A 26833-nucleotide genomic window follows, 5' to 3' on the forward strand; every position below is an offset into this window, starting at 1 on the left:
TTGCAGAGCAGGTAATGCCTCAGAGATTCTCCTTGCACGGGAATTTGAGACGGGGATGCTGTTTTGGGTGAAAGAGGAGAGAGAAATACGGCCTCAGAACTCATGGGGAAAACAGGACTGCTGAAAGAAGTGTGGTCCATTCTTGGAGAGAACAGAGTGGAAGAATATCACACCCATTAAAAACCCAGGGAGACTGGGAAGGAGGCATGGCTGAAGTCCTCCAGGCATGCACAGGGAGGCGTTAAACACTCAAGGCACCCTCTTGTGCCCTTAGGCTGGTGAGGCTCAGGCAGCCTGGTCGCTGCTCCCTAAAGCAGCCTTGGCTGTCCGTAAGATGGTGAGCTCCCCACCACTGCAGCTGTGGAGCAGATGCTATGAGGAGGGGTACTGGGTTAGAGCAGCATTTGTCAATGGTCCATGGACCGTCAGTCACAGAATCACTTGGGGTTTCTCCAGCATGTGGATTCCTAGGCCCTGTACAGATCTACTCAATCAGGATCTCCAGGAAGTGGTCGAGGAAGCAGTATGTGATCCCCAAGGTGATTCTGATGGATATTAAAATGTGAGAATCTCTAGTCATTTCAGTGCTTCTCAAGCTTACAAGCACACACTTCATCTTGGGACCCTAGGTGATGTGTTAAACGCAGATTCGGCTTCAGTAGTTCTGGGGCGAGGGGCAGAGAATCTGCTCAGGTGATGATGCTGCTGGTCCACAGACCACACTGACAGCCAGGAGTTCTGTGGCTTCACAGATGGGACGTTGGCCCCCACTTATATTCCTATGACTGAAGAATGGGCCATGCACTGGGACAGAGGCCCAGCAAGGAAAAAAGGATTCCACTCTCCCAGGCCAGGCCAGGCCGGGTCAGTGGGAAATAGGACCAGTCTCGTGAATAGGCCGAGTAGTCCGGAGAAGACAGAGCTCTGTGGACAAGGAGAGAGACCATTTGGGGATTTAACTTTATGCAATAAATTTAAGAAGTGTCATTTACTGAATATCACCATGTGCCCGATACATGGACTGGCCGCTTTTAAGCCATTATTTGTCCTTAAGACAGCTAAATAAAGCAAGCATTTCCTTTAGTCACTGGTATTCACAATATTTAAGATGGTGGTAACTCCATCTGCCAGGCCCGTGAATGTAGAAAAAGCAAAGACCCCTGCCGATGCGTGGTAGACACAGAGCATGCATGATAAGTCATTTTTTGTTGTAATAAATCACTGAGATTTTAGGACTGTTTGTTACAGCAACAGTACCTTGTTGATCCTGACTGATATATGTAAGGAAGCTAGGACTTCACAAGGCTAGGATTTAGCCAAGATCTGAATGATTCTATGTTGTTGTTGTAGTTTAGTCGCTCAGTCATGTCCGACTCTGCGACCCCGTGGACTGTAGCCCAGCCAGGCTCCTCTGTCCATGGGGTTTCCCAGGCAGGAATACTGGAGTGGGTTGCCATTTCCTTCTCCGGGGGATCTCACCCACCCAGGGATTGAACCCACCTCTCCTGCATTGACCGGTGTGCTGTTCGCCGCTGGGCCACTAGGGAAGCCCTGGATGCTGCTATAGCCTGTGTTAATGCCCCTGAATTCAGCGCAGGACGAGAAATGGGCGCCTGCACGCCTCCAGTCCGCACTTGCATTTCTTCCGTGCACAGCCCAAGCCCCTCATACCTCTCATGGCTGCAGCCGTTGGCCGAGCCACCGTCAGCCGAGCCGCTCTGCGAACAGGAGGAACAGGAGGACTGCCGGGGGCTGGGTTGCCACAGGGAGGGCAGGTTACTCACAGAGACATCCATTAGGTCCTGGGGAACTGTGGTGGGAGCAACGGCAGAGGAAGAGCCCTGGTAAAGCTTTTGCGGGTCACAGAAACCTCACCCCAAAGCAAGCAGCTCACCCCCACACCAGCGCAGGGACAGGGAAAGGCCCTGAATGGCACAGCAGGAAACAGCGACCTCAATCACTGTCTGACCCAGGTCCTTGAGCCCATCCAAGTCAATAAAGGCCACCACCAAGATTGCGGGTCCCCAGGGTGATAGGAAGGGCTGATGGCAGTGGAAGAGACAGAAAGAGATCGGAGCCAGACAAACAGGCCCAGTCGCAGAGCAGGAGGCCAACCCCCACCATGTTGTCCTTCAGCTGTCCGCATGGGAGGCTGGCAGGAAGGCAGGGGAGCCCGCTGGGGAATCCTGGGGAGGACCGATGGCCTCGAGTCCCCAGAGGTAGGTCTCATGGGGAGCCCTTGGTGGTGAGATGTAAGGCAGCCTGGCTCCACAGGGGAGGCAGGACACTCAACAGCAAGGGGACCCAGAGGAATCCCCACTGATGAAGATGCCTGCATGGTCCATGGTCCTGTTCCTATAGCTGCTCTACCAAGAGAGCCTCAAACAGGTTGGCAACTCCCCCAGAATCACGCGGGGTGCTAGTTTAAAAGCCATATGCCTGTATCCCACCCGTATGCCTGACCTACTGGACTAAAATCTCCTGGTGATACGGCCCTCGGGTCTGTCTTTCAAAAAGGGTTCTGAGGTAGCAGCCATGTCTGAGAACTAAGGGGCACAAACAGTCTCCGAACTCTTGGACACTGGTGGTTCCTGATCAACTGCTCCCAAGGATGTACCACTCATAGTTCCCCATATTGTTTTCTTTCCCGGCTCCATGGAAGCCACAGCATTTGCAACGCTGCAGAACAAACACCGGTGACCCAGGCATTACCATTTCTATGGTTAATTTCCCGGCCTCTTGGTGCAAAAAATGCTATTTTCTCTAGGACAGGACTTGCTGAATATCTCCTGTAAAGGGCCGGGTAGACAATATTTGAGGGTTTGCAAGACATTTGGTCACTATCATAACCATTCTACTCTGCCATCCTAGAACAAAAGTAGCCAAAAAAAATTGCAAACAACTGAGGATGAGTTATGTTCTAATAAAATTTCATTCAGGGACACTATAATGTGAATTTCATATCGTTTTCACCTGTCACAAAATATTGGTTTTTTTTTTTTTTCAATTATTTAAAAACATCAACACCAACCTCAGTTCATGAGCGAAATAAAGGATTTGGATTTTGGCCTTAGCTTGCCAAGCCCTGCTTTAGGAACTTAAAGGGGCACACATTTGCCCGGTGAGCAGCGGCTCCTTAAGGATGGCTGGCAATACCTGGCCTCTCCCCTTGGGCTCTAAGGAGAGGAGGAGCTGTGGACCTGGCCCCCCCAGTCATCACAGCGCCCTTGGTGACAGCGTCTGCCCCACCCACGGACAGAACAGAAAGCCGCTAACAGAATGAGGTTCTGGGGTCCATCAAAAGTGGCTCTGTAGCAGACTCACCAATGAACTGGCCAAGAAAGACCAGTCAGCCCCTATAAAATGTTCTGGAAAACATCCCAGTTCTCAGCCAACCTCCGGGAAGCACTGACCAGGATACTGGCCCCGGTGTGGCAAGCATGCCCCCAGCCCCAGCCTCTCGCCCCCTGCAGACATCATCAGTGGACCCCTCTGCTGCTGAACCCACAACACTCCAAGCTGTGTCTTGTAGCACAGAGGCAAGACCGTGTAAGGCCAACAATTTTCCCCTGCCTCCATCTCCCCCTGAGGACCAAGACTCAAATGACAACATGGCAGAGGTGGCCAGCGCCCAGTCCCAGGGGTGAGGGGAGCCCAGACGTTACTGAGGGGCTGCGGCTTCAGGCGTGACGTGGGGAGGGTCGTGTCCCATCTGGCTTGCGCCCACCGGCTGCCCCTGGCCACCACTAACACGGACCGGCCTGCAGGAACCACCATCCAGGCAGGGCCCGCGGAGATGGGGGGAGGGCTGCCCAGGGGGCTGGAAGCAACTTAAGAGACAAAAATAAAAACACCAATGAAATGGAAGGTCTGCGGTGGGTGGGACAGGACACTGAAAAGGCGGAGGAACCAATTCCCCGGGGGTTGGACCTTTCCCCGTCCTGCTCCACAGTTCCCGTGGCTTGTGTTTGTTAGAGGAAGAAAGAAGGCCGACGTCTATAAAGAGCCTACTATGTGCTGGGTGCCATACCATAAAGGGAACCGCCTCAACTCTCATGAGACTGCAAGGCAGTGGTCCCCAACCTTTTCAGCTCCAGGGACTGGATCTGGGGAAGACAACTTTTCCACGGACCGGGGTTGGGGTGGATGGTTTGGGCATGATTCAAGCACATGACATTTACTGTGCACTTTATTTCTGTTATTATTGCATCAGCTCCACCTCAGACCAGCAGGCACTGGACCCCTGCTGCAAGGGATGTGTTTTGTGTCCTATTTTGCACGAGAGAAAACGGAGGCTCAGAACGACAAGACAACTTACCCACCCAAAGCCTCACCAGGTCATCACTGGGGTATCTGGTCTTTTTGGCTAAAGTCCCTTTTTCTCTTCCCACTAACAACAGCTGTCGCTTTCTGAGCTCAAGTCCTACCATTATCCCCTTTTACAGATTTGAAGACTGAGGCACAGTGAGTTTAAGCAGCATGCCCAAGACCACCCAGCTAATAAGTGATGAAGCTGGGATTCCAACCCAGAAGATCAGACCCCGAGATCCTATTCATACTCTCTCAGCTGTTCTCCTATTGGCTGTGGACTCCCTAACCTGTCCTTGCCCTAGATCAGCGGGTCTCAACTTGGGTGCTGCTGGCTTTCCAAGGGACACTTGGTGATGTCTGGAGACATTTCTGGCTGTCACAATGTGTTGGTGGTGGGGATGGATTCACTAGTCATCCAGTGAGTGGAGACCAGGGAAGCTTCTCAACATCCTACAGTGCATAGGACAGCCCCCACCACAAAGAATTTTTCTTATTGTTCTGTCACCAAGTCGTGTCCGACTCTGTGACCCCATGGACTGCAGCACTCCAGGCCTCCCTGTCCCTTACCATCTCCCGAAGTTTGCCCAAGTTCATGTCCATTGAGTCAATGATGCCATCCAACCATCTCATCCTCTGCTGCCCCCTTCTCCTGCCCTCAATCTTTCCCAGCATCAGGGTCTTTTCCAATGAGTTGGCTCTTTGCGTCAGGTGGCCAAGGTATTGGAGCTTCAGCATCAGTCCTTCCAATGAACATTCAGGGTTGATCTCCTTTAAGATTGACTGGCTTGATCTCCTTGCTGCTCAAGGGACTCTTAAGAGTCTTCTCCAGCACCTCAGTTTGAAAGTATCAATTCTTCGGTGCTCAGCCTTCTTTATGGTCCAGCTCTCACATCTGTACATGACTACTGAAAAGACCATAGCCTCGAGCATACAGACTTTTGTTCGCAAAGTGATGTTTGGTTTTAAATACACATCCTACAGTGCATAGGGCAGCCTCCACTTCAAAGAATTATTCCATCTGAAATGTCAGTGGTGCTAAGATTGAGAAACCCTGTTTTAACCACACTGACTTGGCTGGGGTTTCCCTGAAGGCAGACAAGGATTTAAGTGCAAGTTGGGAGATGTTTCCAAGAAGTGCGGGTAGGGAGAGATAAAGGGACCCAGGAGGAGAAGGGTGAAGAGAGTAGCGAGTTAGTCACTGTGTACGTTGCCGTTATGAACTACTGGCGCTTGATCTCGTGAGGGGTCTCTCGGACACGTGCAGAACACACGTTTCAGGATGCTCTCACTCGAGGGGTGAGAGGGCTGGGGCATTTATACCCAGCTCCTGCCAGCCACTAGCTGCTCCAGGGAGGCAATGATTGTAGGCCACCCCACCCACGGGCAGAAGGAACCCTGGTGGCTGGAGAAACCCTTAGGCAAGGAGACAGGAGGCTGGCAGATGGCAGAGGAGCTGCACGCACGGAGGGGGTGAGTGGGCGCAGCTAGCATCTGTTCCCCCGGCACACCCAGGACCACGACAGGCTGAGGCGGATATTCCCCAAAGAGGAAAGACAGTGAGCACCCAGCCTGGCTCCCAGCTCGAGCCTACAAATCATGTGTTGGATGGGGCCCTGCAGAGCCAGCTGCCAAGGGAGGCAGCAGCGGGGCACCTGGCCTTCGGATGAATCAGCCCTCTGGGGGGAAGCGGTACCGCAGAGAGGCTGGGCCAGCTCCAGACCTTGATCCTGGGCGGGAACAAATGGAGGGATGCACGTCAGGACACTCTATGGCTCTTAATGACACAGGAATGTAAGGCTTTCCTCCTAACGGGCCATAAAGGAACACACATGAAAACACAGGCTAACCCAAGACCTCAGCACCAAGCCGGCCCCCACACCCTAGTTCTGACAGCAGTGGATGTGAGCGAGAGCATTGAGAGGCCAGGCACGATGAGTCCAGCCTCGCCAGGGAGGACGTCTGCTTTAAAAACGCCCTCGCCGCCCAGCTGTGGTCCCTTAAACAAAGGGAAGCTCGGAGCCATTATCCATCAAATGGGGACAACAGGGCCACAGAGGGTTAGATAAAATGAAGTTTCCAGAAACAACTATAACTTGTTACTCACTTGTTTAACAGACACGCATACAGTGCCTAACAAATGCCAGGCTTCCTTCTGAGAATTTTTCAAATATTAATTCATTTAATCGCCACCACAGCCCCGCTGGAATGGATGATCTTTGTAGCAACCGCAGCTTGCATTCACTAAGCATCTACTTCACAGCAGGCCCCATGCAAACGGCAGGACATACGTTATAACCTCGTGTGCCAGTGTCTAGGGTCGTCCTTCCCCTCTACTATCTTTATTTATTTTTTTGGCCATGCTGCATGACTTGCTGGATCTTAGTTCCCCAACCAGGGATTGAGCCCGCTCCCTCGGCAGTGAAAATGCAGAGTCCTGACCACTGGACTGCCAGGCAATCACCCCCTCTGCTGTTCTTGACAACCACTTGAGGGCCTACGGTATGCGAGGCCTCATTCTATGGGCTCATGATGACCAGCTTATTATCTCACTGAATCCTTACAACAATCTGTTGAAGTAAAAAAAAAAAAAAATAACAGTAACAACCACATAATAGCATTTGAGTGTTCTTTCTGTGCCAAGTACTTTATCTCATTTGATCCTCGTGAGAGTCCTGTGAAATAGGTGCTATGAACATCCCCATTTTACAGATGAGGAAACCAAGGCACAGAGGGGTGAAGGGATTTGCCCAAGTTAAACCAGGATTCCAGAGCCCATGTAACAGCTGCTACCCCATGTCACTTAACACCCAGGGACATCTAAGTTAGCCAAGTAGAGAGTGGTTATTCATCTGGAAGAAAATCAAGGCTGCCGAGACCCTAATTTCTTGATTCCAAGTCCCCCTGCTAACCCCAGAATTCACATCTCTTGTCCTCTGGTCCCACATAGCTGAAGTCAATTTCAGGACCAGCTAAACAGATTGACTCCCCGGGCCGAGGGCCAGGGCCGCTTACCGAGATCGGACTGCGTGCCAGGGTAGATGATCCTGAACACGTAATCCGTGGCCTCGTCATCTTCCTTGTCTGAAGACGTGGACTCGGATGAACCCTGGGGGCTTCGCTTGCGCAGTTTGGGGAACACTTTGCCCTGAAAGAACACAGCCCAAGGCCTGGCCCCTGGGACACACCTGTCCCGCAACCTGCACACCCTGAGGGTCCCCGTGGGGCGTGCATGAGCCCACGCAGCCACACCAGGGCCCGAAGGCAAGAACGGCCACTCCCCACGGCTGACCTCCAGCCCTGCCTCCCTGGGCCCCCCACGACCACTCACCTTCCCCCGCTGAGACCAGAGCGGCGGGTCCAGCTGCCCGTGAGGGAGCAGCCCGTTCTCCAGGCACGAGAGGAACTGTAGGAGGTGCCCTCCCTTGGGGAAGCGGAAGGGCGGCCTCTGGATCCCGTCCTGGCTGACCAACACCACCGTCCCGCCGCTGTCCACTGCCGCCGCGACCCGGCCAGAGGAGACCCGGCAGGAAGTCATGATGAGGCGTGGGGAGTCCCCCTCCTCCCCAGACATCCCCAGCCAGACCCAGGGGTCCCGCTCGGAGGCTCTGGGAAAGGCCTGGGCAGAAGGTCAGGGGCAGTTTTCACCTCCTCTGAGTCTCCCTCATCCTACCCGCCATGGTCATCAACTGGAGAATGACAGGACAAGGTCAAGACAAAGGTGGGTGGCCTCCCTGCAGTCACCAGACAAAGGAAGATGATGCCCCTCAAACACCCTCAGCAGGTTGACCTGACCTGTTTCTGTAAGGAGGCTGTCAGATAGATCCCTGCGGCAGTAATTGGCTCTTGCTAGCATGCATTACATGCCTTAAGCACTTACTGTATACACACACGGCACATTAAAGGCACTGTCTTACTGTAATACTCAAAACAGCCCTGGGAGGCATATCTCTTATTGCCTATTTTGCAAATGATAAAACTGAGGCTCAGAGAGGTTATGTCACTTGCCCAAGGTCACACAGCTGGTGAGTAGCAGAGCCTGGGTTTGAACCCAGGTGTGTTTCATTAAATAGGCTGAAATCACTGTCTTTTGTGCCTCGGTGAGGTGAGACACCTTGCTTTCTAAAGCAGGATGGCCTTTTGCTTATTCAGAATATACCTTCTTTGAGCTATAAACTCGAGTTATAAATCTTTGATTTTCAGAACACTGACTTTGGAGGGACAAAGGCCTGGGTTTGGCACCAGACTGGGGAGCTTAGAAAGGATGTCTTTGCGCCATGCTGCTTCCTCAGCTCTAAGATGGGAACGACGGTGCCTCTAGCAGTGGGTTGTAGCAACGATTAAATAGCAGGCACGTGAATAGTGAGACCCATGCCTGACACATGGCTTTGATGCTGAGCCCTTAACAAATGTCACTTGATCCTCACAACAACCCCATGAGCAAATACTGTTACTATCCCCATTTTACAGATGTGGAAACTGAGGCTCAGAGAGGTGAGGTCACTCGTCTGAGGCTGCACAGGTAATAAGGGGGTGGGTAAGGTAGGGGACCCAGGAGGAACCCCCGGCCCACGATTACCCGCAGCCCCTACCTTGCTGGTGGCAATGCAGGTAGACAATCTCCTCCAGGCGGATGGTCATGGCGTAGTCCCAGTAGACGCTGGAACGGGAGGGAGGGCCAGGCTTGCAGCATGCCTGCCCCGCTCATCACGGGGACGCTCCACCCACAGGCTCCTCCACCCGCCTCACCAGGACCACCTAACCCCAACATCCATGTCCCCAGTCTTCCCAGGCCCTATCTCCCCTTCTTCTGGCTCCAGTATCCCAGTTTTCCAACCTTCCCCCTACACACACATTTCTTTAACCCCAGTCCATGTGGCTGAGGCTGACCTCTCCTACCCTCCCCTTCAGGACTCCAGGAATGGGCACCTGGCCCTGGCTTGGCGGATCATATGACACTGTTCTGGACCATGACCCAAGCAGAACCAGTGAGACTCAATTATTAGATCTATGTGAGAAATCTCTGGGAAAGAAGGGCTTTCTGCTAGGAGAGTAGCGGTAAGGACGACAGAAGTCTGGAGACGTAAAGAGCCCTGGCAAGAAAAGCCTGCCTGTGAATGGAATCAACACTCAGGAAAGTAGAGCCAAGAGATGGAAAGGGTTTGGGTCCTCATTTGAGCCCCTGGATCCAGCCACGCCTGAAGCCACCACCCCTGGATTTTTTTCGGTTCATGAGAGCCAATGCTTCAGGCAGCTTGAGTTTGGTTTTCTGTCACCAGCAGACGCTGGGGAGAAGATGTGAGCAAGACAGACTCCTTGCCTTCACAGGACTGAGATCTAAAGGGTGAGACAGTCAGAACAGATTTATTTATGATTTTGTAAATGCTAAGAAGGAGATTCAGGGCTCTGAACTCAGCTGGGAGGTCGTAGAAGGTCTGATACTGAGGTTTCAGATGAGTAAGCTGAGATAAGGTTCATGGGCAAGAGTGTTTCCTGGCTCCCAGAAGATTTCTCCATCAGAAACTTAGGTGTCAAAAAAAAAAAAAAAAAAAAAAGAAAGAAACTTAGGTGTCTGGCTGGAGTTGAATTATCTGGCCCAGCTGAGGACTGACTGTACCTCCCAATGACCCTCTCTGAGGACAGATGGTAACCTCTGCCCAGGAAGTGATCAGCTTAGAGGATGATATTAATCACACCAAAGCCTGGCGGTAATCGCACTGAGGCTTAACATCACACAGAACACAACAACAGTGCTCTGTTTATGGCCCTTGAAGAGAGTCCTTATTCTATACATATATATACACACACACACACATGTGTACATACATATGTATATAAATACACATATATATACACACACACACACATATTTACATTTATATTTACAAGTATGTATATAAACTTCTAGATAAAAATCCTATAACCCTATGACATCTGTTTGCTACTGCAGAACAAAACTCAGGGCAGAGGACGGTGAGGGGAAGTTGTTAGGGTTGTGTGATGGGTACTTGAGTTCTTTCTACTTTTATGTTAAAGTGAAAAAGTGAAAAGTCGCTCGGTCGTGTCTGACTCTTAGCGATCCCATGGACTATACAGTCCATGGAATTCTCCAGGCCAGAATACTGGAATGGGTAGCCTTTCCCTTCTCCAGAGGATCTTCCCAACCCAGGGATCAAACCGGGGTCTCCTGCATTGCAGGTGGATTCTTTACCAACCGAGCTATCAGGGAAGCCCTTTATGTTAGAAATTCCCCATAAGCAAAAGTTTTGAGGAAGTCAAGAACATGTCCAATAATAATAGAATCCCCAGCCACTAGGTCTCTTAGGAGCATGACTCCAAGGCCTCTGTTGGGTCTTATAACTCACAGGGTATCCAGGAGCCCTAGAGGAGATGCTCACAACCAACGCCTCCGGCTTCCTTTCACACTGAGTGATGGGTAATGGGGCTGGAGACAGGGGAATACTGTCATTTCTGGGCTTACAAGATCTTCGTTAGTATTTCTCTCTCCCAGTGGTGTTTGCTCAAGGCACTGCCCAATGCCCGTCCCCTACGACTCTTCCATTGGTTCTCAGATCCCATGAACCACCCATGAGGCCACAGGTGCAGGGAGGCTGGGCCACATGGTCCTAACAGACGGGACAGGGCGCGCTCGGCCCTGCGCTGAGGGGGAGGGAGGGGCTCACCTCTTCTCATAGTCCAGGTCCCCCACAGACCCATTCATCAGCTGGTTGGGCGTCCACTTCAAGGTCATGACGTCAGCAGTCTGGTGCAGGGACAGATACCCCGGCACGGCCTCCATGTCGTCCCTCTGCAGAGACGGGGGGACTCAGGCCTGGTCGTGGTGCCGGAGTCACAGGGGACACGGGCCCCGACCTGTGGCACTCGCGGGCACACAGCCAGAACCAAGCGGTCGGCTCATTCCCTCCAAGGCCGTGTCCGTTTGGAAGCCCCGACCCTCCCTCCAGGTGGCTGTGCTAACCAAGCCTTCTGCCGCCGACCACCGGGATGGCTTTGGGTCTGCAGGGTCAGCTGTGGAAGCCGCCCGTTCTACCCAGGGCCCTAATGTAAAGGCGGGGCTGTGGGGGGTGGTGTTTAGAAGAAGGCACAGGGCTCTGCGCTTTCAACAATACCTTTTCCAAAACAGAAGGCATTTATCTGCCATCACTGTGGCCAGTCTTAAAGGAGAAAGAGAGCGCAGCTGAGCTCTATGACCCATCCCACAGATGTTACCCAGACGCCCCTCCCCAGACACCCGCTCCACGCTCCCGCCCAGCAGCCCCATCCTCCGCCTTCCCAATTCATCGGCTGAGCTTCTCACTTGCTCCACTTTATTCCAAGTGGGGTGCGGAGGAGGGGGGCTCCAAGACTCACACCTAAGAGGCAGCCCTCCTCCCTGCAGACCCACCCTCAAAAACACGTGGAGACAGAAGACAACCGACATTTACTGAGCTCTGAGGGTGGACCGAGCCTGGCTCTGTTGCACCAGTATCATCTCAACCACACCACAACCCCGGGAGGTAGCATCCTTGCCGTATTTCATCGATTCTAAGGCACACAATTGTTTTTTCACATTTTAACGCGCCTGAAGTGGGGATGCCTCTTATAATCAGCAGTTATCTCACAACTGTGACATAGTCATTCTTGCCCAGTCTCGTGCAGACTCAGTCACAGACGTTTATATGTTGACCCCTCAATGAGGTTCGGTGTAATGGTTTTCACTCCACATGCAGAGTACACGGGCTTTTTAAAATGTCTCCGAAAAGATGATAGACTGTGATCTGATTGGAAAAGTGACTGTGTACACAGGAAGACTGCTTCCTCCGTATGTACACACCAGTAGCTGCGCTCCCTAAGTATTGGCTGTGAAGATGTTCACCTTGATATCCTAAGCACCCCGTGCAGAGCAGGTCCAGCACAAATGAGGGAACTGAGTGAGTGAGTGATGATGAGGGAGATGATAGACAAGACAGCTGGGTAGAAAGGTAATGGGTAGATGGACTGGAAAACAAATGAACAAATGGATGGGTGGAGGTTAAAGATGGGTGGATAGATGATTGATGGGTGGAGCTGATGATGGGTAGAAGGATGGATGGATGCATGGGTGGACGTAATGATGGAGAGAGGGATGGATGAATGGATAGGTGGCTGGGTAGATACAAATACAGGCAAATGGACAAAAAATGGTGAACGGATGCATGAACAGAGGGATGGGTGGATACAGAGGCTGGAAGAGAGTTGACTGGCTGGCTGGGTGGGACACTGACAGATGAATGGATGGATGAATGGATAGAAGGAAATACCATCCTGTGGGTGAACAGATGGAGTGATGGAGATATTGGCAGATGAACGAACAGACGGATCAGTGAGTGGATGGATGAATTGATGGATGAGCAACCTGGGGCCACAGGGATCCCCCTCCTCTGTAACCTGGAGCCAGACCCGCAGTGGAAGCCCTGGGCCCAAGATGGGGACCCTCACCGGCTGGACCAGAACGTTGTTCTTGCCATAGAGCAGGGTGGCGCGGGAGTTCTGATGCAGGGACTCCACATAGTCACGGGCGGAGAGGGAGGGCCGGTCGTCCATGCTGCCACTCGAATGCCTTTTCTGGATCTGGCAACGTGAGGGGAGGCGGCGGGTGAGGCCTGAAGTGACCATCAAGGCCGCAGTCCACTCCCTACCTCCACGCCGAGTCCAGAACTCAGCTGGACTGCCCCCCGGGTCCCCACCGTCCTCCCCACTCACGCAGAGGGCTGGACGCTTGGTGGGCGAGTCCTGCCTGACGTGCGAGCTGTGGATGCGGTGCCTCTGGACAAGCTCGTCGGCCGAAGGGTCCGTCCAGAAGTGGTCGGAAGTCTTCATCTTGGTGTACTCCAGGGCGCAGGGCCCCACTGCAGAGCAGACGGGGCTGGGAGCCCATCGCCTGGGAGAGTCCTCCCGCCCTCCCCCCACCAGAAGGATCACTCCCCTCCAGCAGCTAGGGTACCCCAGGCTCCTGCAAAGAGGGACCAGCGCAGGAGCCTGGAAGTGAGAGGCAGGGAGCAGTTTTGAAGGTGGGAGGCTGGAGGGAGGCGAGACAGGCCCTCAGGAGGTGCCCCTCGAGCCGAGACCAGAGATCCAGATGAAGCTCAGAGTACTGGCTGGACCACTTACCCAGCAAAGACGCAAGGATGGGGCCATCCACCGGGTCCATCAGGAGAGCTTCCTTCTCGTAATACTTACTAGCAAGAGAGGAAAGGACATGCAGGGTTGGATGGTGACCAGCAGAGGGCGCAGAGTCGACTACATCCTGATGGTTGAAAGCCGACAGACTGGGTTCAAAGCCTCTCTGGTCACCCAGTTACCGCTGTGAGCCTCAACTGCTCCATCTGTAAAATGGGCATAATGATAATATTATGGGCTGCCTAAGGACGTTTGAGAGCAGATGTCAGGCGCTTAGCACGGCGCTTGGCTGTAACTGCTTAACACAAAGGCTGTGGAAAAGCCTTAATGATAATAACAGGAACAATCATTAGAAGGCTGTTGAGGCCTGGCTGATTCTGTCTGCTCCTCTTGCATCTTCCATCTCAGACAGGAAGTCACTTAGAGGCTCAGATGACATCTGCCCTTCTAATGTTACTGAGGCAATAAAACACATTTTAGCTGTGGTGTGTGCCCAAAAGCTGTACTAACAGGCCTTCCCATTTGGGTAACCAACGCAGATGATGCTGGTCTGACATGCTCAGAAATGCCTCCTGGCCTCCGACTCTCCAAAATATCAAGGCAGTGCTGTCAGTACAGCGTCTGTGCTGAATGGTTTCCGTTTTTGTTCGTCTGACTTGTTGTGTGTGTTCAGTCGCTCAGTCGTGTCCGACTCTTTGTGACCCCATGGACTGTCAGGCTCCTCTGTCCATATAATTCTCCAGGCAAGAATACTGGAGTGGGGAGTCATTCCTTTCTCTAGGGGATCTTTTCAAACCAGGGTCCCCTGTATTGCAGGTGGATTCTTTACCGTCTCAGTCACCAGGGAAGCCCAAATTATTGTGTACTGGCCTCGGATTCTTTGCAAATTCATACAATCTAGAAACAGAACTCCAGAATGGAAAGGACCTTGTCCTGACTCCTGAGGGATCTCAGGCCCAGAGAGGGTAAGTGACTTGCCCGAGGTCACACAGCAGGTGGATGTAGGCTACATCCAGCCAGTTCAGCTCTTCTTCCCGTTCAACAGCAGGGGGTGCAGAGTCCAGGATCTAGAGTTGGACAGACCAACTGGGGGCCCAGCCTGGCTCCTCCCTCCCTCTCTGTGTCCCTGGACAGGTGACTACCCTCCCTGAGCTGCAGCGTCCTCAGCTATAAAATGGGAAGAATGACAACTCACCCACCCAGGGCTGCTGGGAGGAACAAATGTCCAACTGCACGTATTAAGTTCTGACATCAGGAGAGGGTCTCACTAAATGCGGCAACGCGATTGTAATATCACCCCAAAGAAATCTTCAGTCAACCGGAACACTGGCTGGGGCAGAAGGACATGCCCTGGACATGCTCAACATCACGCTTATACATTTCGGTGTCAGATCTGAATCTAATACTTAGAGACACTTTCCACCCCACCACTCAGTTTCTGTTCCCCAAATCAGCACAGTTATGTGACCATAACCTGAAAATAATGCCTTAAAAATCACAGGTATAGATGGGCGCAAGATGTGACTTAGAGGGCAGCCCCAGGGAGTCTCTTCAGGGTGATGGGTTCTTTGGTACAGTATTCTGTAGCCTGAGTGTGGTGTTGGTTTTATGAAACTAGGCTTGTATTAAACTTTCATAGAATTATATAGAAAAAAAAGAGTACGTTTGGTTAACGTATTATGCCAGTGGCAATTTCTTGGTTTTGAGACATCCTATGGTTATATAGTATGTTAACACTTAGGGTAGGCAAGAATTCTCTGTACTACTGTTTCAATTCTGTGTGGCTCTAAAATCCAAAATGTTTAATGAAGAAACAGTGCGTTGGTATTGCTGGTCTGTGTCTTAGTTGCTCAGTTGTGTCCGACTCTCTGTGAGCTCATGGACTGGGGTCTGCCAGGCTCCTCTGTCCATGGAATCCTCCAGGCAGGAATACTTGAGAGGGCAGCCATTTCCTTCTCCAGGGGATCTTCCTGATCCAGGGGTTGAACTCGGGTCTCCTGCATCGCAGGCAGATTCTTCACTATCTGAGCCACCTTGGAAGCCCTAATAAACTACTCTAAGAAGTAAATAAATAAGATACTCAAATAAACTACTAAATAAACCAATTTTTTCAGCAGGAAAACTCAAGTTCATGTGCCAAAGGCAGTAACTACACAGACCCTGGACCCACAGCAAGGCAGAGGGCTGAGAGGTGCTATAAATTACTAGAAGGTGCAGAGGTTAACTGGAGCTCCAGAGCCTGGGTTTCTTTCAGTTCCTCTCTGCCCTCTGGGCCTTTGTGCCTGCTGTTCCCTCCGCTGGGAACACTTTCCCCCACACCCTTCTGCTGGGTAACTTGTGCTGGGTAAGAGGCCCTTCAAATTGAAGTGCGACTGTCCCATCTTCAGGCACACTTTCCCTGACTAACCAGAGGAAACTAATCGCCACCCATCATCCATCCTGGCACACTCATCAACACATTATCAGCATTAGCATGGGCCTGCTCTCCCTGCCCAATGCGAGCTCCGGGAGGGGAAGCGCTTTGCTCTGCACTTTCACATGTATTTTCCCAGCAAACAGGCAAAGGAAAGGTGTGCTGCCCATGAGGACTCTTGGATCACAGATCCACCAGCAGCTCCTCGCTGCTCTCTTCCAAATATCCAAGTTCCTTAACATGACAGGCAAGACCTGTGTATCCTCAACATCTAGGTTATTGCCTGGCATCGTAAATGCTCATTAATCATTTAGTGGATAAGTAAACAGATCCATGGATGAATGCGTGCCAAGAGGACTCACACTGTAAAACCTCTATACCAGGCCAATCTGAGCTAGGAGAGAAAATGTAAAAAATACCCCTAGGCCTTTCCAAAATGCTGTGTACTCACTAACTCCTTTTCTCGCCTCTTCTCCAGAGTGGCAGCAATTCCCATCCTGTCCCATTCACCAGAAGAGAACAGAGGCACAGAGAAGCTAAATGACTTCCCTAGGGTCACACAGCGAATGGACTGTGGGTTTAATTCATGGGAAAAGAAACGTCTCTTAAGACTGCAAGATCCTTACACCCCACCCCAATTCGGAAGATCCTGCATTGCTATTAAGCATCCATATCTTCCCAAGGTTCTAAGCTTGGCTAGTTTAGAGTCAAACAACCAGGAGGTCCTTATCAGTCACTTTCAAATCAAGGGTATACCAAGAGGGCAAAAAGAAAGTAGCTTTGTGAGAGAGGGCGCAATTTCCAAGACGGCCAGCAGGTGGAAGCAGAGTGCACCCAAGTGTTGTATTCCTTCCCACTCACCTGCTGTTTTCTACAAGGTAATGAACAATTTTGTCCAGGACCTTCTCAAACAAGGCCGTGCGGATCCACAGGTGCTTGATGGCAAGTGGGGACAGGTTGGGCAGTTTTGGCAGCTTTCGCACATTCTCTTGGAGGCCCTGGATCTGATTTCGCCTTTGAGACCAGCAAAGAAAGAGAAGAGATACTCACAAAAGAGGAAATCCAACAGGATCAATATGCAAATAGGAAAGTGTCCAACTTCTCTAAGAAACGAAAGAATGGCAATTAGAACAACAACAGGAGCTCACACTGCTCCTGGAGAATGGGAAAAGAGTTGAAAAAATAACAACACCCAGTGAGTGTGAAGACACGGTCAAACTGACCCTTTCACACACTGGTGACGGGTAAGCCAGATCCTCACACTGAAATTTCTCTCTTACTTTCTCTCTCTCAGCTGGGAAGGAGTGCTGGCCGAGAAGAGTCTTGGATTCTTCTCTCATTTTGGAGGTTCCCTCAATGCTCTGGAGAAGCAAGTTTTATAACACGACAAGCAGGGCACTCCACGACCTTGCCCCGTCCACCTCCCCAGCCATCTCCTTACCACTCCCTGCCTCTGACCCCACGATCCAGCCAGACAGGGATCTCTGCAGATCCCCAAAACTGCCAGGCTTTCATCTGAGGACTTTCTGCGAGCTGCTGCTTCTTTCTGGCTTCCGTCCCCACTCCACTATCTGGCTGAACCCTGGCCACTCTCGAGGTCTCAGGGAGGGCACCCCCTCCTACGGAAGCCCTCGAGCACCAGCTGAAGCTGGGGAAGGGCCCCTCCACTGTGTTCTGTGGACCTCTGCAGCTTAACTTCTTGCTCACTCCTCTGTCTTCTCCTCCACAATGGGACCTCAAAGGCATGGATTATGCAATTCAACTGCTTTTTAAATAAAACTCGGAGTCTACCACATGGCAAGCTTTGGCCCTGTTTCATGCCTGTATCTCCTGGGCCCAGCACAGTGCCTGGCATGTATGGGGGGCTCAGTAAATGTGTCCATAAAAGAATGATGGCAAAAATGAGTGAATGGGCCCCTGGAATGGACATCTCTCATTTCTCCATTAGGAAGTTGCTCCCAATGTTATGGAAGGTCCATGGAAATCCACCCCTTTAAGAAGCTATCAGCAGACACCTGGGAATTTAGCAGATGGACTGGAAGACCCCTAAAGGCCAGGTGGCTGAAGAGGCAGGTTCTGAATGGGAACTAGCAATGCCAAGTCCAGAGCGCTGCCCATCGTGCAGTTCTGGCCAGCAGCCCTGGGCTAGCAGGGTCTGAAGGGCAAGGAAAGGCCATTTCTTCTGCAGAGAAGTGGAGCAGCCACTCATGGCAGTGAGGGCAGACACGTGGCATGCCTGCCTCTCTCTCCCTTCTCTTGCCCACAACACATGTGGCCACATGTGTTAATCAATCCATGCACTCTTTCCCACGAAGCCCACTCACAACTCCAGAACTTTCCACAAGACAGTTCTCTGTCAGTCTTTGGGCTCTAGTAAAAGCAAAGAGCTCCGGCAGGAAAACCTCACGGCCACCAGCACCAACTGGGGAGGAAACCTATTTGCCACCCCTGACCAGGCCTCAGGTTGGGGGCTTGGCTGTGCAGTTGGGACTCTGGGGGTGGTTCTGGTGGGAGGCACTCATTTACACATTCTCAGGCCATGACCCACTAAGACAATGCCCCCATAAATGGCTGCTTCACTGTGAGCATCAGATCCATGCAGACGGAGACCATGTGGTTATATTAAACTTCGATCTGCCTGCATTTGGCACAGGCCTGGCTCCGTAGGCACTTATTCATTCAACAACCATTTCCTGGGCATTTCCCAGGTGCTGGGCCCTGTCCCAGACACTGGTGACCTAATGGGGAGCAGCACATATCCAGATGCCTATCCTCCTGGAGTTCAGAGGCCAGTGGGGGAGACTGATAACAATCAGGTTAACAGTAAATGAATGAATGAAAAATTATAGGTGGTGATAACAACTGGGAAGATAATAAGCAGAGTGATATAAAATAGAAATGGGGTGACGGTCAGAATTTACTACTAGTTAGAGGGCGTTACCGTCCTTGGGGATGACAAGGAATCCACCACAGAAGATGAGGGGTGTGAACTGGGTGGAGAGTACAGCATGCGCAAAGGCCCTGGGGTGTGAGAGAGCCTGGCAGGTCTGAGGAGCAGAATGGAGAGTGGAGGGGGGCCGGGAGGTACAGGCTCCTGCAGAGCCCAGGCAGGAGCACCGGCTGTCCTCTGGGGGTGCCCCGGCCCACACCCCGCGCTCAGCACTCACGCGCTCTCGATCAGCTGCTCCAGGTCCTGCACCTTGCGGCTCAGCTCCTCAGCCGGCGGGAAGCTCTTGCCCACTTTCATGAAGAGAGCTGCGATCTTGTTGCTGCGCAGGAAGCCAGCCGCCCGCCTCCGCAGCCCGTGCAGAACGCAGGCCTCCACGGCCGCTGCAGGGACACGGCGGTCAGCAGACCCTGCCCATGATCCCCCCACCACACCCACCTTGGCTCTGGGCTTTCTCAGTCACACACAGGTGCCTTGAAGGTCTGGGGCCCCCAAAGTCACAAATTTCATGATAGCATCACTATGATAACATCATAGTGAAAAGCCTGTATGCCTCTCCACCGTCCAGCCCCTCAAAAGGCAGCAAGAGGGCTTAGTGGTGAACCCACGCTTGCTGCCCCAGGTCAGATCATCTCTGTGCACATTCTCTCCTGGCCCCTTACCAGCTGTGTGACAGGGTGAGGGGAATCACCTCCCCTCTGCATGTCTCAGCTTCCTCATCTGTAAAACGGGATAGTGTGAACAGTAACCTCATAAGGTTGCTGTCAGGATAAGGTGGGAAAAAATGCATGGAAAGCACTTTGCTCAGAGCCTGGCACGTGTGTGTGCTTCATGAAGGCTAGCTATTCCTCCTTTCAATGAAGGAGGGGAGCCTGGACTGCGTGACTGCCTAGCTGTATTTCAGTTAAAAGAATCACACTGTTGTCATCACCATTGTGATTTCAGTAACAGTTAACATTATGAATCTCATTCAATCTCCGCCACGGCCAGGCAGAAAGGAAAACCATCCCCATTTTCCAGATGTAGAAACAGAGGCTCGCAGCGGTGAGCTGAATAGCTAGGGCCACCCAGCAAATAAGTGAAGGAGCTGGGATTCATACCCACGTCTGAGCCCAACGTGTGCTCACATCTGCGCCTCCGCAAAGCGCCTTTGAAGAGGGGTTTCAGTCTTAATCTTCCCACTTCTGTGTCTCCCCTGGAGGCTCTGTCCAGCCCTCCTCAAACAACAGACCCAGGGCGAAGCTTGGGTTCTACTAACTTGCTGCGTGACCTCAGGCAAATAACTTTCCCTCTCTGGCCCTCAGTATTCCCTCCCAAGAAACAGGCCCTGTGCACGCCATTCTGATGGCCTCTATGTTACATATCTGCCACTTTTAGAAGTCTTAACTTTTTTTTTATTTAAAAATTAATATGTATTTATTTGGTTGTGCCGGGATCCTTAGCTGCAACGTGTGTAACGCTTAGCTGTGGCATGAGGGATCTAGTTCCCTGCCCGGGGATCGATCCTGGGTCCCCTCTGTTGGCAGCGTGGCATCTGAGCCACTGGCCCACCAGGGAAGTCCCTCGGCAGCCTCTATCTTCTGACTTTCTGTCTTACACAGCGGCCTGGGAACTCACTCTGGTATGCACTAGGAGCATAATCCATGTCTATGGGAAAACGTGAGCTTATTAAGAGCTACTCCTTACTCTCACTGTGCACCTGCTGGGTGTCAGACCAGTGTTAAGGTTCACCTTCCCTAATCCCTGCAGTGAAACTCAAGAGGCCAGTGTTTTAGTTACTATCGTTTCACAGAGGAGGACCCCAGCATGCGCAGGGCTAAGAGCCTGGCAAAGCCATGCCATGCGTAAGGAGAGATGCTGAGAAGTTTCGGGGTGACTGCTTGCCCTGTTCTTGCTGTTGTCAGCAATGACTTGACTTTGAAGGGCTGTTCACATACTGCCTGATCTGCTCATCGAATTAAAATATTCTGGGAGATGATCTTTAAAATAGCTCCAATTTTGCTTACATACCTAGGACTTTTCATTTGCTTACATTGATTAAATTCATGATCTAGTACAGGTTGGTAAACATTGTTACATGTTTTTCTGACGATGGCTCATAAGGAACAACGGACAAAAGAAACCTCAGGGACATCCTTCAGGCCTCATTTAACGCCGGCATGTTTCTCTCACCCCTGAACCTTGATCGGAGTTAGATGATTATTATGATTTTTATCACTTGCTAAAATCTTCTAAGTCTTGATCTTCTAAGTTTTTAATTGGTAGGTATGCTAGCAAGCCCTGAAACAGACATGCATATTAAGTTTTTTGCAAATAAAAATGTCCAGGAGAAAAAAGAAAGCCAGAGATCTATATTTATATAGAGATATATTTCTATATACATATGTGAGTATATGGGCATGTGTATATGTGTATTTCTACATACATAAAATATTTTTCGGGGAATTCCCTGGTGGTCCAGGAACCAGCGCTTTCACTGTCACGGGCCCAAATTCAATCCCTGCTCAGGGAACTAAGATCCTATGAGCAACGCAGTGTGGCCAAAGGGAAAAAAAAGGAAAAAAAATTTTTTTAATGTATGTATGTATATATATATATATATTTATACTCCTGCATTGGCAGTCTTCCCTGGTGGCTCAGTGGTTAAAGCGTTTGCCCCCAATGCAGGAGACCTGCGTTCAATCCCTGGGTTGAGAAGATCCCCTGGAGAAGGAAATGGCAACCCACTCCAGTATTCCTGCCTGGAGAATCCCATGGACGGAGGAGCCTGGTAGGCTACAGTCCGCGGGGTCGCAAAGAGTTGGACACGACTGAGCGACTTCACTTTCACTTTCATATATACACACACACACACACACACACACACACACACACACATAGGGGACTTTCCTTGTGGCTCAGCCAGTAAAGAATCCGTCTGCAATGCAGGAGACCTGGGTTCCATCCCTGGGTTGGGAAGATCCCCTGGAGAAGGGAAAGGCCACCCACTCCAGTTTTCGACCTGGAGAATGCCATGGACTGCATAGTCTATGGGGTCGCAAAGAGTGAGACATGACTGAGCGACTTTCACTTTCACTTTCATGTATATTTATTTATGTAAAGCTATATCGGCTAAAAAAATAAGATCTTGCCCAAGGTCAGCCAGCAAAGAAGTGGCGGAGATGGGATGTGAGCAGAGCTGGGCGGCCAAAGAGCAGAACTGACATCAGTGGTTTCCCAGATCGTGGCGCGCACTCAGCTGGTTGCGGGCCCACGGGCGGTGTCCTCCGCCACCTGGACGGAAGCTTGGCTCCCTCCTGGAGCCAAGACTGTGAGAGGACCATGATCGCTTGTCCTTCGTGGAGAGACACTCCACAATCATGAGGTTAGAAGGTCTTCAGGGAGAAAGAGACACTCCCAAGTGTACGTACACGCTGCGTACGCGCTGAATCGTCTGTGCTGAATCCTGACTTGGGGACACGCAGGGCCCGTGCCTCCAGCCACCGTGAAGGGAGAGTAAGAACCTGGCAGCCAGCCTCGCAGGTTCAAGGAGAGGGAGAGGGCTGAGTCACGCTCCGAGCCCCGGGCCTGCCTCCTTTGCCGAGCCAGCTGGCAGCGATCCCTCAGGAAGTGTCCATGGCTTCTTGATTCCTTAAAGTCCCCATCCATCCTGTGTCTCTACCTGGGCGAGGAAAGGACGCGGAGCCCATCCCTCAGAGGCAAGCCCCCCGGTCGCCTGGGGTGGGGTCGGTGTGAATGGAGCCCACAGGAGAGAAGGCATCTCTCCGGGTCAACCGTGATTACCTCTTCCCAGGACACAGAAAGTCAAAGTGAAGTCGCTCAGTTGTGTCCAACTCTTTGTGACCCCATGGACTGTAGCCTACCAGGTTCCTCCATTCATGGGATTTTCCAGGCAAGAATGCTGGAGTGGGTTGCCATTTCCTTCTCCAGGAGATCTTCTGGACCCAGGGATTGAACCCCGGTCTCCCGCATTGTAGGCAGATGCTTTACCATCTGAGCCTCCAGGGAAGTCCTCCCGGAGCACAGACATCATTCTTAACGTCTTCTCTCATCTTTTCCCTACTTCCAAATTCCCTAATGGAGTCCCTTTGGAATCTGAAAAAAAACCTCACAGTTACGAAGCTGCAAAAGCATGACCTTTGGGAACCTTTGCTCAAAGGCTGCCATAGCCCTGAGGCAACCCACAGAGAGAAAGCCGCTTTTCAAGGCCGCCCCGGGCCACCGACTCACCGCAGAAGGAGATGATGTGGCTGCTGTCCTCGTGGACAAACTTGCGTGTGACGGCCTCCTCCATGATCTGCTTCACCTGGAAGGCAGAGGCGCCGGAGGGTGGGACCTACTCTACCTGGGGAGCAGGCACCCCAGGCGGCTGCACTTACCCGCCCCCCCACCAGCATTCTCCGGTTGCTGGGATGTTTTGGTAACTGTGTTCGTTCCTCGCATTCCCTGTGTTTTCTGTAGGGCTGAGGCCTGTGCCTCCTGCTACCCCCACACTTCACACTGAAGTGAATTCTTTTTCAGGCTCTCTGCATAGTGGGCTTGTTTTGAGATGTCACATGAAGTGTCATCTCCTTCCCCGTCTATGCAGTCTAAGGCACCCTGCCTACAACTTCTTCCATCCCCCGTTATAGCTCCTTCAGGGTACTTCCTGTCCTATTTCTCTGCTTACTGTCTGTCTCCAACTTCTAGAATATAAGTTCCTCCAGGGCAGGGCCTCATCTGCCTTGTTCACTGTTGTATCCACGGAGCCTAGAACAGGGTCTAGTGCATAGTAGGTCTCCACAAATATTTTCTGAGTGGATGATGAATGAATGAAATGAGTATATGTTAAAAAAAAAATTGGGGGGGGGGGTGCAATATGAAATGTCAGCCCTGAGATCCGGTAGATCATAGTTCAAATCCCTGTTCAGGTGCCTACCAGCTGGATTTGTGGTCTTATTTTGGGAAACTGAGGTCAGCAACATGTAGAAATTCACCCAGAAATGCAGACAGAGTGGCCCAGAGTAGAGACAGGTTTCAAGATGGGTCTGACTCCCCAGGCTGTTTTCCACACTACATCCACTGAGTCGATAAATGTTCACCGACTACCTGTGAGGTGCCAGGCACAGGGCACACGGCACTCATGCCTCTGCTCATGCTGGTGAACCTCTGGTGGCCTGAATGCCCTTCTGCTTTGCTGGATTCTGGGCCCCAGAGTCACTGTAGTACTTTAAGCAAAACGTTTCTCCCCTCTGGGTCATCAGTTTTCCCACCTTGAGGAGGTGGGAAGAGATGATATCAAAGCCTGGTCCCAGATCTAACATTAGCAGGGCTTGACGTGGGAGTCTGGAACCCACCCCCATCGACAGGCCCCCTTTCTGGCTGCCCCGAGGGCCACCCAGGCTCAGCCCGGCCAGGCCATCCACACGCGGGTCTGAGTGCAGTGTCAGGCTCCCAACGCCCTTCCTTCCCCTTCCTTCTGCTTGCCTCCTGGAGAAGAAGACAGAACTCAAATCATCCTTCGCTGTGTTCTCCGGAAAAACACTTGGCAGCGCCCACCCGCGCGGGCACGCCCCCACCCCAGCCCAGTCAGCACCCGCCTGTGGACAGCTCCCGACCTCCCGGCCCGGCAAGCACCAAGCCGGGCTCTGCCAGCGGCATCTCAAAGCCTGAACGCTAGCTAACCAAGCCTGTGGAACTGGTCCCGTTCACAAACGGGAAACCAAGGTCAGGAAGATGAGCTAGGCCACCCAAGGCCACACGGCTGGGAAGGAGCAGAGCTGGAATTCCAACCTGTAACAGGGTTTCTCACCTTGGCTCCAGCGGCCATATCCTGGCCCCTCCAGCTACTAGCTGTATTTCCTCAGGCAAATCAAGTCGCCTCTCTGAACATTAGTTTTCTCACTGGGTAAAGGGCTTGTGGGGCTTTCCCAGGTGGCATGAGTGGTAAAGAACCTGTCTACCAATGCAGGAGATGTAAGAGACGTGGGTTTGACCCCTGGGTTGGGAAGATGCCCTGGAGGAGGGCATGGCGGCCTGCTCCAGTATTCTTGCCTGGAGAATCCCCAAGGACAGAGGAGCCTGGCGGGCTACAGTCCATCGGGTTGCACATCATCGGACATGGCTGAACCGACTTAGCATGCACACACAAAGGGTTTGTAGGAACAGTAATAAGGGGCACTGGGAGGACTACACAAGGCAATGCGCACCATGCGCTGAGCATAGAGCCTGCACACAGCGTGCCTGCAATAAACGGAGCTGCATGCAGGTCACTGCCCTGCCTAGAACCTCGCCTCGGGCCTCCTTCACTGCTAATTCTGATCCTGGCTGAAACATTAGCTGTTTCAGTTAAATCGGCTTGCCTGAGGTCCGACAGTGGCTGCTTTTGTAACACCCATCAGATTTACGGTGATTTTGCTAGCATCTGTCCCCGCTGCCATGCTGTGGATCCCATGAGGGTAAGCACTCCATGTCCCCCTGCTTTACAACTGTGGTTCCAGCACACAGCTGGTGCTCAATAAAGTAGTGTTTGAGGAACAAACGCCTTGAAGGATCATGACTGACTTCCTGCTTTGGTAGAATATTTTAGTCGAGAGGGAAAAAATCTTTCTTGTCACCATGTGAAACACGCTCAATCGTGTCTGACTCTGCGACCCCGTGGACTCTGTCCATGGAATTCTCCAGTCACTATAATCACGGGTAAACAGGGCAGCAGCTGCTGATCCCTGGAGCAAGCAAAGGCACAGAGAGGCAGAGAAACCCGCCCAGGGTCACACAGCTGGTGAGGAGCGGACTCAGGGCTTGGACCCGGGTTTATCTCACACCAGTGGTTGCGCTCCTTCTACAACATGCCGTCAAGCAGGTAAAACCAAATTAAAAAGAAAAAAAAAAATTAACCTCCCAGGGGAAACACAGCCACCAAGGGCAGCCTGCAGGGGGTGTGAAGGAGGGCTGCAAGCAGATGGACTGAGAGAGCAGAATTCCTGCGCGCATCACTGCTTCCAAAGTTCTCTCCTGCCTGCCTCGCCTCTGATCAGCATAAGAACTGCATGGTAACACCCTCGCCTCTTACAGAGGAGGCAACAGAGACGGAGGAGGGAGCACACTCCTCTGCAAAGGGCGGTTCAGGGTCCTCCAAAATTCATTCGCTGAAACCCAAACTTGCACTATGATGGGGTTAGGAGCTGGAACCCTGATCTACCGCTGGTCTGCCAGAAGTACACGGAACAGCCTGAAATTTGTGATCAGTGCCTGAAATTGGGGGTGGGAGTCAGTATCACAGGACTGAGCCCTTAACCTGTAGCATCTGATGCCACCCCTGGGTAGACGGTGTCAGAACTGAGTTAACTATAGGACACTCAGACAGTGTCAGAGAATTGTTGTGTGGAAAACCCACACGTCTGGTGTCTGAGTACTGTGTGGGGGGCAGGCGAGAGCAGAGGAGAAACACACAGGAGGGGCGTATTTTTGCAGCTCACCGACTGAGCACAAGAACGCTTGTCTCTGCGGGCCTGGCGTGTTTCTTTTAGCAGCAGGACAGCTCTTGCGGGGGAAGGGCGGGGAGGCGGGGAGCGTCAAAGCCTGACCGCCCCACGCCATGGCAGGCCCCAGCTCCTTCCAGAGAGAGGGCTGGCTCCTCCTTAAGCAGGCCACAGCCCTCCTGCCGACGTCCTCCTGTTCCTCGGAGGTGGCCATCTGCCGGTCACCCTCTGGGGTGGCTCTGACGCGGGACCCTGCGGCCCGCCACCTCCGCCCCCACGGTGAGCGCAGAGCCGACCATGCCCATCGGCTCTGTCCGCAAAAGGAGGCTGTGAGCTTCCTGAGGACGCGTGAAAAATCCCTCAGCTCTGACTTCTGGTTCGGCCATCGACTAGGAGGTGCCCTAAGCCTGGCACCGCCCCTCAGGACCGCGGTTTCCCCCTCTCTCTGACCTCAAAGACTGGCTCGGGACGCCTTAAACTCTTTCCCTTCCCTTCGCTTGTCACCTCCTTTCCAGTCCTCTAAACCATCACCTCCCCTAATGTTAC

General features: G+C 52.2%; 1 protein-coding gene across 3 annotated transcripts in view; it reads right to left on the minus strand.

Annotated features, from left to right (window-relative positions):
- Window positions 1–26833, minus strand: part of SGSM1 (small G protein signaling modulator 1) — a 75086-nt gene that overhangs the window by 25172 nt on the left and 23081 nt on the right. For 2 of the 3 annotated variants that reach the window (XM_065904455.1, XM_065904456.1), the window contains exons 3-14: window positions 23058–23133; window positions 19048–19210; window positions 16742–16894; window positions 13459–13526; window positions 13051–13196; window positions 12787–12918; window positions 10992–11116; window positions 8901–8968; window positions 7640–7803; window positions 7324–7456; window positions 3666–3830; window positions 1672–1810 (exon numbers count right to left, since the gene is read on the minus strand). In XM_065904455.1, coding sequence (XP_065760527.1) covers window positions 1672–1810; window positions 3666–3830; window positions 7324–7456; window positions 7640–7803; window positions 8901–8968; window positions 10992–11116; window positions 12787–12918; window positions 13051–13196; window positions 13459–13526; window positions 16742–16894; window positions 19048–19210; window positions 23058–23133 — 1532 coding nt within the window. The remainder of the gene's footprint in view (window positions 1–1671; window positions 1811–3665; window positions 3831–7323; window positions 7457–7639; window positions 7804–8900; window positions 8969–10991; window positions 11117–12786; window positions 12919–13050; window positions 13197–13458; window positions 13527–16741; window positions 16895–19047; window positions 19211–23057; window positions 23134–26833) is intronic. The other variant, XM_065904457.1, reaches the window with a different exon arrangement.

The sequence above is a fragment of the Muntiacus reevesi genome, chromosome 13, assembly GCF_963930625.1.
Source record: "Muntiacus reevesi chromosome 13, mMunRee1.1, whole genome shotgun sequence".
NCBI classification, from domain to species: Eukaryota; Metazoa; Chordata; class Mammalia; order Artiodactyla; family Cervidae; genus Muntiacus; species Muntiacus reevesi.